Raw genomic sequence first — 15,628 nt, 5'->3', positions numbered from 1 at the left:
TGATTATGAATGGAATGTCTAAGCTCTACTGATTTTTATGCACTTGTACAAATTAACATTTATTTGGAGTACTGAAATTTTCCATTATTCTGATTCACCCACTTGTTCCTTGTGGTTCTGTTAAGATGAACATTTGCAATATTTTTGAAGTTTGATTAGGGCATTACTGAATCAGTAATTTGCAAGTTAAAACTGACCATTATAGTCAGCCTTCAAAATGCAAGGATGTACCAAAGATTAAAATCTTAACGCCTTCCCTCTAATTTAAGCGAGGATAGTGTTCCAGTTATCTTATTAAAAGAAGAAGCAGGATTTGCCTTCCAAAGATGCTTTATATTTTGGATACAAAATCAATGCAAAGGTGAGATACACCCAATTTGAATTGGTAAAATATGTAAATCGTAGCTTGCTAAACTGTCAGAGATTAATGTCTGAATAGGAGTAGGAAGCAACGCCAACTGTAAAATTATACAGGGCATGGCGATTACCCCATCCACATAATAGGGCTTGATTTAGAGGCTCTATTTTGAGATCACACATAAAGCACCACAAGCAGAAAGCCGAGCTTTGTTTAATTTGTCCAGGGCAGTGCCCTAATTTTCTATAACACTATTCACTTCCCTGGTTTAAGAATGAATAACACATTTTCCTTATGCAACTCTGTGCATCTTTGATTTGGGAGCCGTAGCTTTTTCCATGCTCCTCTGTTCCATTCCTCTTTTGTTGCCTTTTTGTAATGCTACTGGATTATGCTAAGTTGCATTATCTTGATTGCACTTGTTTGTCCATGTAAAGTACAAGTGATGTTTTTGACATGGCTACCATAGCATTTTAAGGTTGACAGATGAGAAAACTGAAGCCCAGGAAGGACAAGGCCACACAGCTCTGACAGAGCTGGGGACGGCATCTGGGTCTTTGTTACCTAGTAAGAGCACTGGCCTCCAGAGCTGGATGTCATTGCAGGTCCACTATTTGGCTGCCTCTGGAAACTTGTAATTCACCTCACTTTGGCAGTAGCTCAGAGGGCTTTATCTTAGATATGAATGACCTGGGGACTATAACACCTACTTTAGATTATTAATTGATACTTTACCATTAAGGTTCAGTCTATTTAAGTGCAGTATTCACTTTTTTTAAAGAAAGATAATGTTACTCTGCATTTCTGCAGTTCAAAATTGATGAAGTCCTTTTAAAATTTTTTTAATGGCTCCGTTTTATTTTCATGGACGATTTTTCATTTCAAAGCAATTTGTATTGTACAACTTTCTTAGTTGCAAGGATCCGACACCTAACTCAAACTTGCTAAGGCGTGAAAGGCAGTGTATTGGTTCATAGTCTAGGTGCGTCCGTGGATGGATATGAGTCCGACATGGCGGGATGCAGGGGCTCGACACCGTCAGGGCTGTGTCTGTCCATCTCCCAGCTGTCCTGGTCTCTGTGTGGTCCTATTCTCAGGCTGACCTTCCTGGGGAAGGTCAGAGCACTGGACTTAACATCACCCCAGTCTTGCAACCCCATGTGTTGATCTCCAGAAGAGTCCGTTTGGCCAGAAGTGTCTTTTTCTTCTGACCCATTGCTTTTGGGCAGGGACGTAAGGCACTCAGATGATCAGCCTGTGTCACAAATTCTTTGTGTCACACTGTCAGAGGACAGGGAATTGTGATCAACAACCTCATTCCACAAAGCAGTATATCGCAGTTTAGAAGTTTCCCCAAGGAAGGGGGCAGAAGAGTGTTCTCATCAGAAACAGCCATAACTATCACATTTTTACCACCCAAAGTTTCCAAGAACAACTCGGAGTGACATAAAATGTTAATTTGCCATAAAAAATATGTAGTCTTATGGATTCAATAATGCATCAAGTAATCCACGTTTATTTCCCTCTTTTACCTTTATACTTTCAAAGTGGGCAAAAGGGACAAAACCATCAAAAGAAAAAGAATGTCTTTTAAAGGAATCATTTTCTCTATCTCACTTCAAATGTTGTCTTAGCCTCTCTCTGGCTCTCCTAAAGAACTTCTCGCACAGATATGTAGTTATCATTTGACTTCTCAGTCTCCACCAGCTGTGAGAAACCCTTTCACGCAGACACTAACGTTTTATTTCTGTTCCAGCTGTGCTTACCACGGTCCTTGGCCCAACGTGGCTGTTCAGGGCAGGTGTATGGAATGGATCGGTGGGTGGGTACGTGGCACGTGCCAGCCTGGCTGGAGAAGCGTCAGGAAGCTGAGATTGCACAACACAGTGTGTTGAAGTTGGAATTTGAACTTTGTTATCTTCCTAGCCCCAATTTAGGCATTTTGTTTTTTTCTGTTTATCTATTTCTTTAACTCGGCTCCCCAGCCAAGCAGTCAGGGAGGCAGGATGTGTGCCAGTGCTCGACTTTCAGCCTCCGGGTGTGCTGAGTGACTGAATCAACAGCTGTGGTGGTTGGTTCTACAACAGGTTCAGGAGGGCAATCTTAGACTTTCCAGGCAGGTGGTTGTTCCACCCTCCTGAGAGGAGGTTCCACGTCTAGTGCCATCATCAGGAACTTGCTGTGGTGGCAGAAGTCAGAATGCGATGATCTGTGCTTTTCTGTACCTCTCGCAGAGCCCGAGCAGGATGGCAGGATGCCCCCACTCGCTTATATGTTGGCTTCTGAACTCTTGTCCCCTTTATCCTCCTCCTCATCCACCCTAGTTTCTTTCCCATGGAGATAAAACAACTTCGGCTCTCGCTCTCAATGATCACTCTCCCCACTTGGCAACTGCAAACCCCACACCCTTCATTGGACTGGAATTAATTAGGAGCAAAGACAGACACTTCCAGATTAATATGAAGGCTTAGCCTTACTTTTCTTTTCTTTTTAAATACAAATCAATACTCTCTGGAAAATGTAAGGTCAAGTCTCCCCTCCCCTTTTTTTTTCCAAAAAAAGGAAAAAAAGTTGACCTCCGAGCTGGCAATTTTGTATTCTAAAAGGTGGCTGTATCAGTGGAGGTTCAGCCAGAGAGACAGACTAGTAGGACATCTATGATCAAAGATTTATGTAAGGAATCGGCTTATGCAATTGTGGGGGCTGACTAGGAAAGTCCGAACCATAAGGCAGACTGTCAGAAAGGGTAGGCTGGAGCTCTTCGTCCTGGGCGGAAGCTGACATCCATGGGACGAAGATCTTCTTCTTCAGGGAAGCCTGAACTCACCTCTTAAGTAAGATCTTCCAACTAATTGGACCAAGCTCACCCAAATTATCTAGGACAATCCCTCTCACCTCAAATCAACTGATTATGGACTTTAATCACATCTACAAAATACCTTTACAGCAACACGTAGATTAGTGTTTGGTTGAATAACTGGGCATGGTAGTCTAGCCAAGTGGACACATAAACTGACCGCCAGAGTGGCCTGCTGGAGTTCTAACAGACACTTTGTGGACTTGGAAAATACAGGCTTTGTCCTCCTACAAATTCCAAAACCTCTATGGCCTTTATACTAAACTTTATAGATTTTTTTAAAGAATTGTTTTTGGTGATTTATACTTAGACGAATGTACTTGTGTATGTGTATTATTGTTTACTTCTTATTAGTCCTGTGTTTGTTTCATAAACCATTTCGGGTCTAGTAAGGTCCACCTGGATGAGGTAGTGAGCAAGTTTAGTCTATGAACCCTGATTTAGAGATGATTATTTTTATATTTGTAGTTTGTATTTTTCTTTTATTACTAACTTCATTACCTTCCGCAGATATTCGTCAGACCTCTGTGATGTGCCAGAAACCGTTTTAGGCCCTCGAGATGCTTCATTGAATAAAATGGTTTCTACTCCTATGACACTTATATTCTAGTGGGAGACAATAAGATAAACAAAAAATAACTATATTATTTTATAGTGGTGGTAAGTAGGGATAAGTGATATGAATAATAAAGTGGAGGAAGGGACTAGACAGTGATGAGTGTGTGTGTGCAGAGCTGGCTACACAGCTGGTGGGGCCCAGTGCAAAATGAAAATGCAGTGCTCCCTATTCAAAAAGCAGAAAAAATGTGCCATTGAAGGTATTAAAACGTAAAGCCATTTCCTTTTTCTTCTTGAATCTCTTTCTGGAAAAGTCATGGTGTTTTTAAAATTATTATTATTTGCTATTTAATGCTGTTCTAAGTAAAGAAAAATTAAAAATTTAGATTATGAGCTGGTATTTATATTGTGCAGTGCCCACTTTAAATGCAAATGTAAGAGTAGAATCATTGAAATTACACAATTTGCATTTTCTAGCCCATACTGTATTTCGTTTTTATCAGAGCAGTGAAAGCGCTGCACAAAATGAGCTTACCTGTTACTCTTTCACTCCCTAACACACGCACGTTCTCCCGGCACCTCTCCATCGGCTTACTGATGAGCGAGGAAGGCTGAAGGGGAAGGAGCTGTGGTTGCCTAGCTTTCCCTGTCCTTCCAGGTCATCATTTCCAGCCTACGTGGTTGTCTAACGTAGGGAAATAATACAAGTGGGAAAGGATATGATAGGATTCCTCCATCATCCATGTTTCATAGAACACAACTAACTTCTTTCTGCATTTGAAGCACGTCCTGATTCCAAAATGTGGCCTCTTGGGTCTGTGAGTGCCCCTGCTTACTGAGTCTTAGTCTTAATGTGCTTACCTTGTCCTTACTTTGACTCTTGCTGAGTTCCTGAGTGTCACGGGTCCATCAGAATTCTGTGCTCATGGGCATCACTAAGGCTCTGTGAAAATGGGTGACGAGGATGCGGGAAGCACATATTGTGTGTATCTCCTTTACTCGTACATGTGCTCCATTGTCCCATCTGACTTTACTTACCAAACACAGGTTCAAGGATAAAATTATTAAGAATTTCAAGATGGGGACATTAAACCAAAGGCTTTCAACCAAGCATGGAGCCCTTCTGAGTGTGGAGCTTTCCTGAGCATGGAGCCTTGTGTGATTGCACACGTTTGCATGCCCATGAAGCCAGGTGTGTGTCTGTGCATATTTGTGTGTGTGTGTGTGTGTGTGTGTGTGTGTGTATGCTGTTTTAGATATCGATGCGACAGGACTGTCTCATGAAGTGACATTTATTAGGGTCCTCAAGAAGGCAAAGAAGCAAGGCTTACAGATCCCCAGGGCAGAGGCCCCCAGGCACATGCATCCTTGGCTTATTCTCAGAAGAGTAAGGAGGCTACTAAGGCTGGATCCTTGAGTGAGAGGGCGAGGGGTAGGGGATGAAATCAGAGATGCATGAATGGCCTCAAAGGCCAAGATCAGGTTGTTTTCTATGAGGAGCAGAGATGTGGCATGGCACGATTAGATTTTAGAAGGATCTCTCCAGCTGCTGTGTGGAAATACTCTGTATGGAGACAAGGTTGGAAGTGATGGGACCAGTTTGGATATCGTTATAATAGACCAAGCAAAGAGGGGGTCTTGGACTGGGTGGTATAGATAGCAGTGATTAAATATGGTTGGATTCTGGGCGTCTTTCAAAACTGGTGCCAACAGGAGTTGCATATAGAAAGGATATTTACCTACGGTCCTGGTCTGAGACAGCGGATAAAAATGGTCCATGGAGAAGTAGTGAATTTCCCAAGGTTCTACAGCCAGTGCATGGAAGAGCTAAGGAAATGCAGAGAACAGAACTCTTTTTCATCTGTTCTACTCCTTCCACAATATGTTTTCCCCAAATAGCTCCTATAACATTCTCTTCCAAACATCTTTACTTGTGTGGCTGAATCCGCTTAGATTACGTTGTCATGATTTCATCTGTATATAGTACCTTGGAAAAGCTGCTTAGAACATAGGTCCTGGATGAGCTGACTTTACCACTAACCCATATTTTTAAGGTCCCTGCTTAGGGATTGACTGTCTCCCACAGTTTCATTTAGTAGCATCCTAACTGACAGGTGCCTCCCACCTCCATTTTACTACATATCTCTTGGCCTCCCCTACTAAAACAGAGTGGATGAAACAAAGATTTTGCTACTGGGTTTGATGTACAATTGCACCGTATATAAATGCAAAAGATTTGACTACATTTGACCTATTATTTTTGCTTTTCAGCACTTTCAGACCATGCTGAAGTCTAAATTAAATGTCCTAACACTGAAAAAGGAACCTCTCCCAGCCGTCATCTTCCATGAGCCGGAGGCCATCGAGCTCTGCACTACCACACCGCTGATGAAGACGAGGACCCACAGTGGCTGCAAGGTATGGGGCATGTGGCCAGCAGGGGTTCTCGTGGTGGGACAGGCTAACGGATGCGTAGCCTTGAGGTCCGTGTTTTACAACGGTAACCATTTTTAAGGATGAAAATATAAAATGACTAACAAAATAGGCTTATTGAGTGATAGTAGTCTGAATTCATATCCTGTTTTATTTTCCTTAATGATGTAGTGCTCTTTATCATTTTGGGGCACACATTAGAGACATAGGTTTTAGTATATGTGAATAAAATAGTATTCTCTTTGTATTTCCTATAGCTCTGTGGAGCTTTAGGTATCACAAAGAAAGTTTTATCCTTAATGATAATTCCTCCCTTTGTACTTTCAATCTGCGTAAAACATACCTTAGAGAATGAAAAAAACAAAAGCAAGTTTTCCAATAGTTGTACTCTCTGAGTCCTTTGCGGGTAATTTTGCATTTTTGCTTTGGTTCGGCTCTCAGTTTGTACTAATGCCTCAGAATCCATAAAAAAGTGTTTTTCATTTATGCAAACTGGAATGCCGACATGGAAACAAAACTAGAAATGTATGATTTTGGTAAGATTTTGGATTGTTTCTCACATGATTTCTTTGTTGCTTGAGCTGATGAATATAATAATCAGTTTGGAGGTCACAAAGAAAATATGTTTTACGCATATTTTGTCATTAGATATTTGTTTCAAGTAGTGAAAACAAGGTGCAAGGGAAATGCATGTTTGTGTGTGGATTTCTTTTATAACCTTGCAGATCCACTCTCTTCCTTATTGCTTTCCTTCCTGCTTTCTGGGGACACTCCTTTCCTCGTTGCTCAGGGTTAGGGAAGCAGTCCTTGCATAGCTGTGGTCGGTTTGGAGCCTACAGCAATCTTGGGTGCTGGCGGTATGCGCAAACCCTCGCACACAGTTGTTCATTCCACACATACTTGTTGGGTGCTCACTGTCTGCTAGGCACTGGGTCACAGGGTGAGCAAGACCCGCCAGAATATTTATGGAACTTTACTGCTAGTGGGGGCACATGGAGGAGAAAATACAGATGAAGAAGCATTGATGGGTGAGAAAGCCAGTCTGTGAAGAAACCGTGGGCGAACGTTTCAGACAGAAAGAACAGGGCATGCTAGTTCTCTGAGGTGGTCTTGGTATGTTTTGGAATGGAGAGGATGGGCCAGTGTACCTGAGAAGGTGAGGAAGTTGTGGTGAGTGTGGCGTCGGGCGGGAAAGAGCCCTGTGGTCATGACAAGGGGTTTAGAGTTTGTTCTAATGACGATGGGGAACCTTCAGTGGGATTAGGCAGGGGAGCCAAAGGCATCCATTTAAAAAAGTGATCTGATATGGTGACCGATGAGTTCAACTTCTGGCTTCCCGGGCACAGTTGCCAATGGCTCAGCTGTAACTGGAGAGAGTAAATCAACAGAACTGGCCTTAAGCCTGTTGTATTTAATGCTTTTGGTGAATCGATGATATAAAGGAATTATTAAAAATACTCATTAAATTTGAAAGTGACGTGAGATCAAATTCTTTATACATTCTTTGAAAGATTAACTAACGTAATTTTGAATTCTGTTCCTATTAGGGAAGATAGTGCCTCAAAGCAAGATGAAGTCAATAGGGACAAGTGTAAGGAAGAGAGTTTAGCATGATAAAGTCTGCAGAGGTTGTTTAAAATGGGAAGAAAAACCCCAGAGTTGCAGAATAAAGAGACCTAGAAATCTTAACAGTCTAATCCAGATATGAAAGAAATATGTGTGTATATGTGTGTATATGAGAGAGAGAAAAAAAATGTTTTCTAGAATAAAAACCATCCCCCCTTTTTTTTTGGAAAAGGAGTATAGGATTCATGTTTCATAGACCAGTTTTTTCTGTGTACTGCCTTAGGTTATGTTCATTTATTTTAATTCTAAAAGGATGTGGAAAAAAACAGTAGGAATTCAGAAGAGCACACCAAAGAGAGTGAGGGTTGCACCAGCATCAGTGCGTGTGGTGAGCTAGACAAAGGGAAGGCAGCAATGATTTCAGTTGCACACAAGGAAGAACTTCTGCATTCAAGGTGAAAACACATTCCAACGGGCTGTAAAAAATTTATGAACTCTCCTTGTGTAGGAATGGCGAAGAGGGAATTGCAGCCGTAGATAATCACAACCCTGGAGTCAGGGATCGGGGCCAATACCTCTTGAGGTCCCTTCCAGCAATATCATTGTACGTGAAGGAAGTAAACTTGCAACGTGTAATTCTCCAAATTGTATGCTATCATCTTTATACATTTAAATTTTAACTGTGAATGTACTGGAGTTACATTCTTTAATTCTCAGGGACAACGTCATGTTTGTGTTCAGAGTCATATTCTTTTGTTTAAAGAGTTAGAATTTTGAACCTTGATATTTTTGTTTAAAATCCCCAGACCACCTCCAGTTTTTTCCTGATCATCTTCAAGAACAAAGTCCAGTGTTTCCTCTCCGATTCTTGCGAGTAACGTAGCTCACAAGATGCCAGCTGCAGAAGGAGCTCTCTCGGGCTCATGCCTCCCAGGAATAATGAGCACAATGTAGCCCGGGCCCAGCTGCAGGGCCGGTGCACGGGACCCTCCGCCTTCACACAGTGGTAGTTCTTTTTTCCTAACAGCGCTTACAACTTTGGATTTGGGGAGGGAGAGAGGTGGGGGGGAGCAAAGGAGAGGGAGAGTTGAAAATGGGTTACGGCGAGTACCATTGAGACCCTCGCGCATCTCAGATTTCCCACTTCCCTCTGATCTGTATTCTCCACGTGTCCTGACGGGATTGCCTTGCCAGGCTATTCATGTTTCGGGCAGCTGGGTCTTTGTGTGTTCTTCTCTATTGCTGCCACTTTCTTTTTCTGGAGTGGAGTTGTTTAACTGTACAACCCACTGCATCCCATTAGGACTCTTGTTGGAGCTGTTTGGAGTATCAGATGCTGGGTCCGATTTTGCAGCAGCAATGATGGCTTGTCACACCTCCCTCCTCCTGTCTAGCAGGATGGAATCGTAGGCGGCTTCTGCTTGTTAGCAAACATTTATTGAACCAGTAATCATGGAAAACCTACTGTGTGCGTGGAGTGGTGAAGAAAGGAATCAAAGTAGGTGTTGTGGGTGATGCAACGTACAGCCAACTGCATGAAATAAGACAAGTGCCCAAATAAACAAATCACGAGTGCTTCTGAAACTTGTGTGTGTTAGTATGCCCTGGTGGGCAAATTCCTGGACCTTCGTCCCTGAGGTTTTGATTCAAGCACTCAGCTTAGGGGTGGGGAAGAGGAGCCTGTGTTGAAATATGCCATGTAATTTATATGAAGGGGAACTGTGCTTGCAGCTTGAAGATCAGTGCTACAGAGAGGTGAGTGATAAGGGCAATGCGAGTGACATGAACGGACACATCCCCTGGGAGGTGAGGTTGTGGTAGAAAATGGTATCTGGGGCCTGACTTGCCCTTGTGTGGTCAGAATGGATTCGCTACAGTGGGCCAGACCAGGAGACTGACTTCTAAGGAAGAACCAGGCTTCTGGAATGACTGCATGTACCTCCTCATCCTCCAGGGAAGCTGTCCTGTTTTGCATTGACTCACATCCAGGCCCACTCACGCAAGTTCTCAAAACCTTCACGAAATAGAGATAATAATGATGATGATAATTATAAAAAGTTGTAATAAAAATACCAATGATACAGAAATGGTGATACCAAAGAACATATGTCTATTAATACATTAAGTGCTGATCTATGCACTTTCCATGGCCTAGAGACATTTCATCCTCATGACAACTCAATGGTGTAAGTGCCATATGTAGCCCCATTTCACAGATGAGCTAGTTGAGGCATAGAGAAGTCCACCAGCCTGTCCCAGGGTACCCAGTGATTAATTGGCAGAGCCCAGATTTCAACTTTGCTGTCTTACTCCACAGCCTCTGCTCCCCTCACCAAATTCCACTGCTTCATAATGACCACCAAGGAGTTTCCAGATCCATCCACAGATAGCTCTTGAAATGGGCCGTGATTTTGAGCAAGTCATGTCTTTCCCGTAGGCTTCAGTTTTTGCACCCTTGATAGGCCAGAATTAGGATCGGTCAATCTCATAGACTCTTTTATCCAAATGTCTAAGCCTCAAGGATTTACCTTGTTTAATTGGACTAGCATTTTATCTATTCTTACAGAATCCAGAAAGGATGGGGAACGTATGCTAAAGATATCATATAATTTTACCCCAGATATGGCACGCAGATTCTCAAATTTAGTTTATGAAAAAAAAGACAGTCTACAGTGAAAAGTCATATGCCTTATATTAACAAAAATTATGTATATAAAACAAAAACAAAATAACAGTGAGTTCCTGTAAGGGCATGTGGACACTGGATAAAGCCAGTTCCATACAGACTGTCTCCAGTTTCACGGTGCTTACGGTTTAAGGCAACATAGTAGCAATGCTGTAATAAACTGATGCATAATTGGGAGTTTAGCATGTAGCATATATCTTTAATTTAAAATATTCCATGAAGTTTGTGATTGGTGCTAATTTTTGAGTATAAGGATTTCCATAAGTTGCAGAAGTTGCACTCGGCCTGGTACCCTGGTGCGGGGTGAAGCCCCTTCTAAGGCTTTTGCTGTTGTCTTCCCCTTTGCGAGGGCGGAAACCATCAAACAACCTAGTTTCCAAGGTGTTAATGATTCTTAAACAATAGCAATTTTTATACTGCTCTTTTTGAGATTCTTTGCATTCAGGAGGAGCAATACTAGTCCCTTAGTTCTCAGGAAGGCTGTGGTTGATTTATAGTTTCATGGGACAGAGAAGAGACATTTCTGAGCTGAAGGCTTTGCAGGCAATCCTCAAATCCCAGCATTGCGCACTTGTGTAAAATGGCCAATCTTAGGAGTGAATTCCAGCAATCCAATTTATCTTATGAAAGGGCTCCTGATTTCAACTTAAGTATATTCAAAATTAGCATCACATGTATCTGATTTCTACACTTAAATCTGTGTTTATTTGATCAGTTATGTATTTAATTAGAAATATAGGAATGTTGTCTCATTTTTTTTCTCATTTTAGACAAAGGTCCATTTTTTTCCCCATTAACACAAGTGGAAATGTTGATTTTATTATGTTGTCATCTTCATCAAATGCATATTTGCAGTGGTGCAGGTCATTTTGGACATTGCTGGAATCCGATTATGCCAATTATGCACATTTTCTTTTTGCAAAGTTAGTTTCTGATTTCAGTATCAAGATAGAATAAAAATAAAGTAAATAATAGTAATATATAAAATAATAGTAATATATAAAGTAGATACAAGCCCATGGTCTTTATTGGTTATTTTTCTCTAAATTAAGAGTGGGTAATATCTAATTTATTTTCTCTTCATTGTTGCTCAGACTTTTCTGTAAACAAATCAAAACACATTCACTTCTGCTTGTCTCCTCAAATGAAGGAAGCTAAAAATTAATGTGGGCTAACATCTGTTAAGAGACAAACTTTTATTTTTCTGCAATTTTTACTCTTTGTAGATTTATAAATTCTGTTTATCTCTCCTTCCTTCTTTCCCTCCTCCCTTACTCCCTCCTTCCCTTCCTCTTTCCTAATTTTCTTCCTTTATTTCTTTCTTTATCCATAAGAATATATTGGACACTCTGAAGATGTTCCAGGAGTTAATAGGAAAACAAACATAAACAATAGTTTGCATGCTTTAGTTTGAAATAATAGAACAACTAACTTGAATTGACTCAAACCATTGAAATCCATTTGCTGTCCACTCCGTAAATTCTGGCAGGAGGGTGAACTTCAGATACACTCCAGGGGTGCATCGGTGGCCTTGCTCCATAAAATTATACCTCTCTCACTTCCGCTTGCCTCCATGTCCAGCCTTGTTCTTAGAATAGCTTCTCTTGTGTTAGCAAAAATTGGCACGACGGTTCCAGGCCACAAATCTGCCCAGCACCGCAAGCCGTGGGAGGCAGGTTTTGTCCCAGCATTCCAGTCAGCCATCCTAGGATTTGCTCCGACTGGATGGGATGTGGTCATGTGCTCACCTCCGAAGCTGTGTTTGTGTTTGGAGAATATGTTTGAATATGCCGGTTGCCCTGCCTGAGTCGAAGTATTCTATTTTCAGAACTGGGAGAGGAGCCGGTTTCCCTGGAACCCCAAATTCCCCAAAAAGAAATCAGAAATGTGTTGAAAAGAGGGAAAGAGAGAGGCTAACGAGGCAGAAATAAGATAGTTAGGCTTCCTGGCCTTGAGTGAGACAAATAAACACTGCACTAAAAAAAAAAAAAGGCAGTCAAAGAAGGTGTAGAGTGTCCTCAGGTTGCAGAACAAGGGATGCCTTTCCCTTCCCTGTTATGGTCCAGTCCAATCCCTGGAATACTTACGGAGGAGTTTTATTTATTTGTTTATTTTCTGCATAGAGGAGTTGAGCCGAAGTTCAGTGAGCAGCAGGCCACGCCCTAGGGCCCTTGTTGCGGGCCATAGTGAGCGACCATCGGCTGCCAAGTGGTTTGGCCGTCTGTGATTAGCGGCTTTTGTCTTACTGGTGAGGATGTCCTCATTCACTGTAGAAATCCTGATGAACTCCCCTTTTTAGTCTTTTCACCCCAGGTTTCTATTTTTGGCAACCCGTGACTCACAGTAAGGAACAGAGAAGGAGAAGCAGGATTTCAGGAAGATAATGAGTTCAAGCTTATGAAACTTGAGATGTCTGTGGAGCCACCAGTGGGCAACACCCAAAGGGCACCTTGCTATACGGATCTGGAGTTTTATAGATGTCTGGCCCCTCGTGGAGAATGGGTCTCTGAGAAGAGGAAGGACAGACAGGCACACGTGCACCCACCTCTGCTATTTAAGGACCAGGGAGAGAGCAGAATCACTGGAAAAAGCACATTATGGAAACCGGAGGGAGCTCCAGGCACTGACACTACTCTCAGCCGTGTTCCTCCCTCTTCATCCCACTCACGAGGATCCTCATTCTCCAAACCGTCCTGTTCTAGTCTCAGAGGACTCAGGGGAGAGGATGTATAAGACTTCAGGGACTGCTGAAGCCCCAGTATATTGTTTTAGTATGGTCTTTATACATGTGTTTGAGATACAGACTCCTTATGCTACTGCTATGGTACCTAGCATGGAAAGATATTTTCTTTGTGGTTTTAATGTAAACTTTCCTGACTTATAACTTTGAACTCTATCCTTTGGTCTTTTCACTGACAACTACGGTGGCTTCAGCAAAGCTCTTTGTCTTTCGTGAGCTCACTTTTGTTATTTGTTGACTAAAATCTTTTTATGCTGGGAATTATCTTCACTTCAGCTAATAAAAGTGTTTGGAGTGAAATTATCATTCTGCCTGATTTCTCTAGTTTGCCACATGGAATTGACACTCAGTTTATGCTTGTTGAATTGGATCACAGAGTTCTTTACGGGGTCATTCATTCTCATGATTGATGGGTGCAGTAGAGCTGTTGTCCCACGGAGGGATTCTCTGGGGATCCCTGAAACCTTCAAACTGTTTATTTCCAGGTGCCCCCTGTACTATGAGAGCTGTGGCTGCAAATGGCTGTTTTACTCTAGGGAGTCACATTTGGCATTAAAGCTTAACCTCTGGGCTAATGTCAAGGACTATGTATTCCCATATCTCCAAATTTATGGTGGTGTTGACAACGTTAGTCTACTTCTTGCCCTTAAAAACTCTTGGGAGATCAGCAAAGACCATTAGTGAAAAATGGAAAAGCCATCTAAATGTCTAAATTTCTAAAAATAATACTATAAATTATATATATTAGCATATATAATATATAATATACTATATGTTATGTTCATAGTTAATCAGTTCTTTAGGTTACATTTAATTTTTCTAGAGCCTAAGAAAATTCTTTCATTGGGATTCAGAAAGCTACTAAAAAAAGAAAAATGAGGAAGCTTGGTCTGTAGAAGTAGCATCTTACTCCTGTGTTGAGTCAAATTTATTTTTTTATCAAAATTTTTGAAAAAGAAGAGATACCTTAAAATTTCTTATGGAAGACAGGTTTATCACACAAAGTTGTTAGCATTTGCAGTTTACCATGTTCCAGGGCAGAAGACATATTAAGCTGCATTTATAAAAAATTCACAGTACTACCACAAGGAATGTGAACAAATGCTTTTCTCTCCATTCCCAGTAAAGCTATAAGCATAATTTTGAAAATGATATGGAAAATATTATGAGGATAATGTACATGTCTGAGAGAAGTACCTTGTTACGCAGTTATTTTCCCCTTATGATTTCCTGTTTGCAAAGTTCGTGTTTGAAACAATTTATTGGTTCAGTTCTAGAAATTTATTTTAATTATTATCTGAATTTAGGGTTCATTTATTTAGAAAATAGGTCAACTATTCTGCATATTTTCCTGGATTAATTTTGTGGATAAAATATAGTTCTTCTGTGGCAGACTCTGTTTGTTAGGCAACCACAGAAATACCACCCAAAAAACCAATTAAGTTGGTAAAAATTCATTAATAATATGCCTTATGGTTTCCAGCAGAGATTATACCCCTTCTTAAAGACTCTTAGAAGGTTATGACAACTTCAAAACTAAAATCTGGTTTATGCAAATATAATGCTTAACTGTAAGAAGTTAACTTTTAAAAGACTTTTTCAAGTTTATATATATTTTTTCAACTTGGCATTCTTTAGGTCATTTTGTTCCCCAGTGTTCTATCCAACTTTTACATTAGAGGCATCTGTACCAAGGGAATCAAATGTTAGAGCAAGTCTACCTGCTGCTCTAAGACTAATCTAATTTATTGTTTGTTAAATGGAAAAATGAGCATTAAATAAAAAAGCATTAAACAATATAGACTGTGAGTGTAATCTCATATAAACTTGGGCATTTTTGGAAGGAATTCTTTTCCCCTAAAGTTTTAAATTTTATCAAAGTAATACTTGCAGAGATAAAAACATCAAATAACAATGCAAAACTAAACATAAGATATTTTTAGCTGTCTCCTTCAATCCTCCTGCACACTCCGGTCCTGCTTCAAGAAGTAACCATAATTATTTATTTTGGCAGTTTCTTCTTATGTTTACCTTCATATTTCCAAACAGATGCTATATCCCATTTTAGATAATATCTTTTGGCTTTCTATTTCCGCAGATGAAGATTTAGACCTAAAATAACCCTACTCACTTTCTTTCTTCCATCTTCCTAATATGGTTAACTTCTGAAAGTTTAGTGAAGTCAATATCTGTGTGATAATTAAAGGGCCCATCAATGCATTTTAATTTTTATTTTCTTCCTTGTTCAGTTTTTAAAAATATTATTTTTAGAACTGTATAGTTTTATATGCACCTATACATAATTTTCTACACATGCTCTATCAGACTTGGCATATGCCTGCCAATATGTTATCCAATAATTGATCGTATGAGATAGTGAATTCTTTTTCATCTCCTCCTGTGGATCTCTACCCCAGAGTTCTTTGTCCT

The 15,628-nt window shown here is 40.7% G+C and overlaps 1 protein-coding gene across 1 annotated transcript in view; it reads left to right on the top strand.

Annotated features, from left to right (window-relative positions):
• Positions 1 to 15,628, top strand: part of PID1 (phosphotyrosine interaction domain containing 1) — a 260,421-nt gene that overhangs the window by 126,485 nt on the left and 118,308 nt on the right. The window contains exon 2 of the mRNA XM_012642584.1: positions 6,045 to 6,191. Coding sequence (XP_012498038.1) covers positions 6,045 to 6,191 — 147 coding nt within the window. The remainder of the gene's footprint in view (positions 1 to 6,044; positions 6,192 to 15,628) is intronic.

The sequence above is a fragment of the Propithecus coquereli genome, unplaced genomic scaffold, assembly GCF_000956105.1.
Source record: "Propithecus coquereli isolate 6110/MARCELLA unplaced genomic scaffold, Pcoq_1.0 Scaffold18, whole genome shotgun sequence".
NCBI classification, from domain to species: domain Eukaryota; kingdom Metazoa; phylum Chordata; class Mammalia; order Primates; family Indriidae; genus Propithecus; species Propithecus coquereli.
Note: the sequence above shows the minus strand (reverse complement) of the source record. Positions and strands in the feature narration are given on the sequence as shown.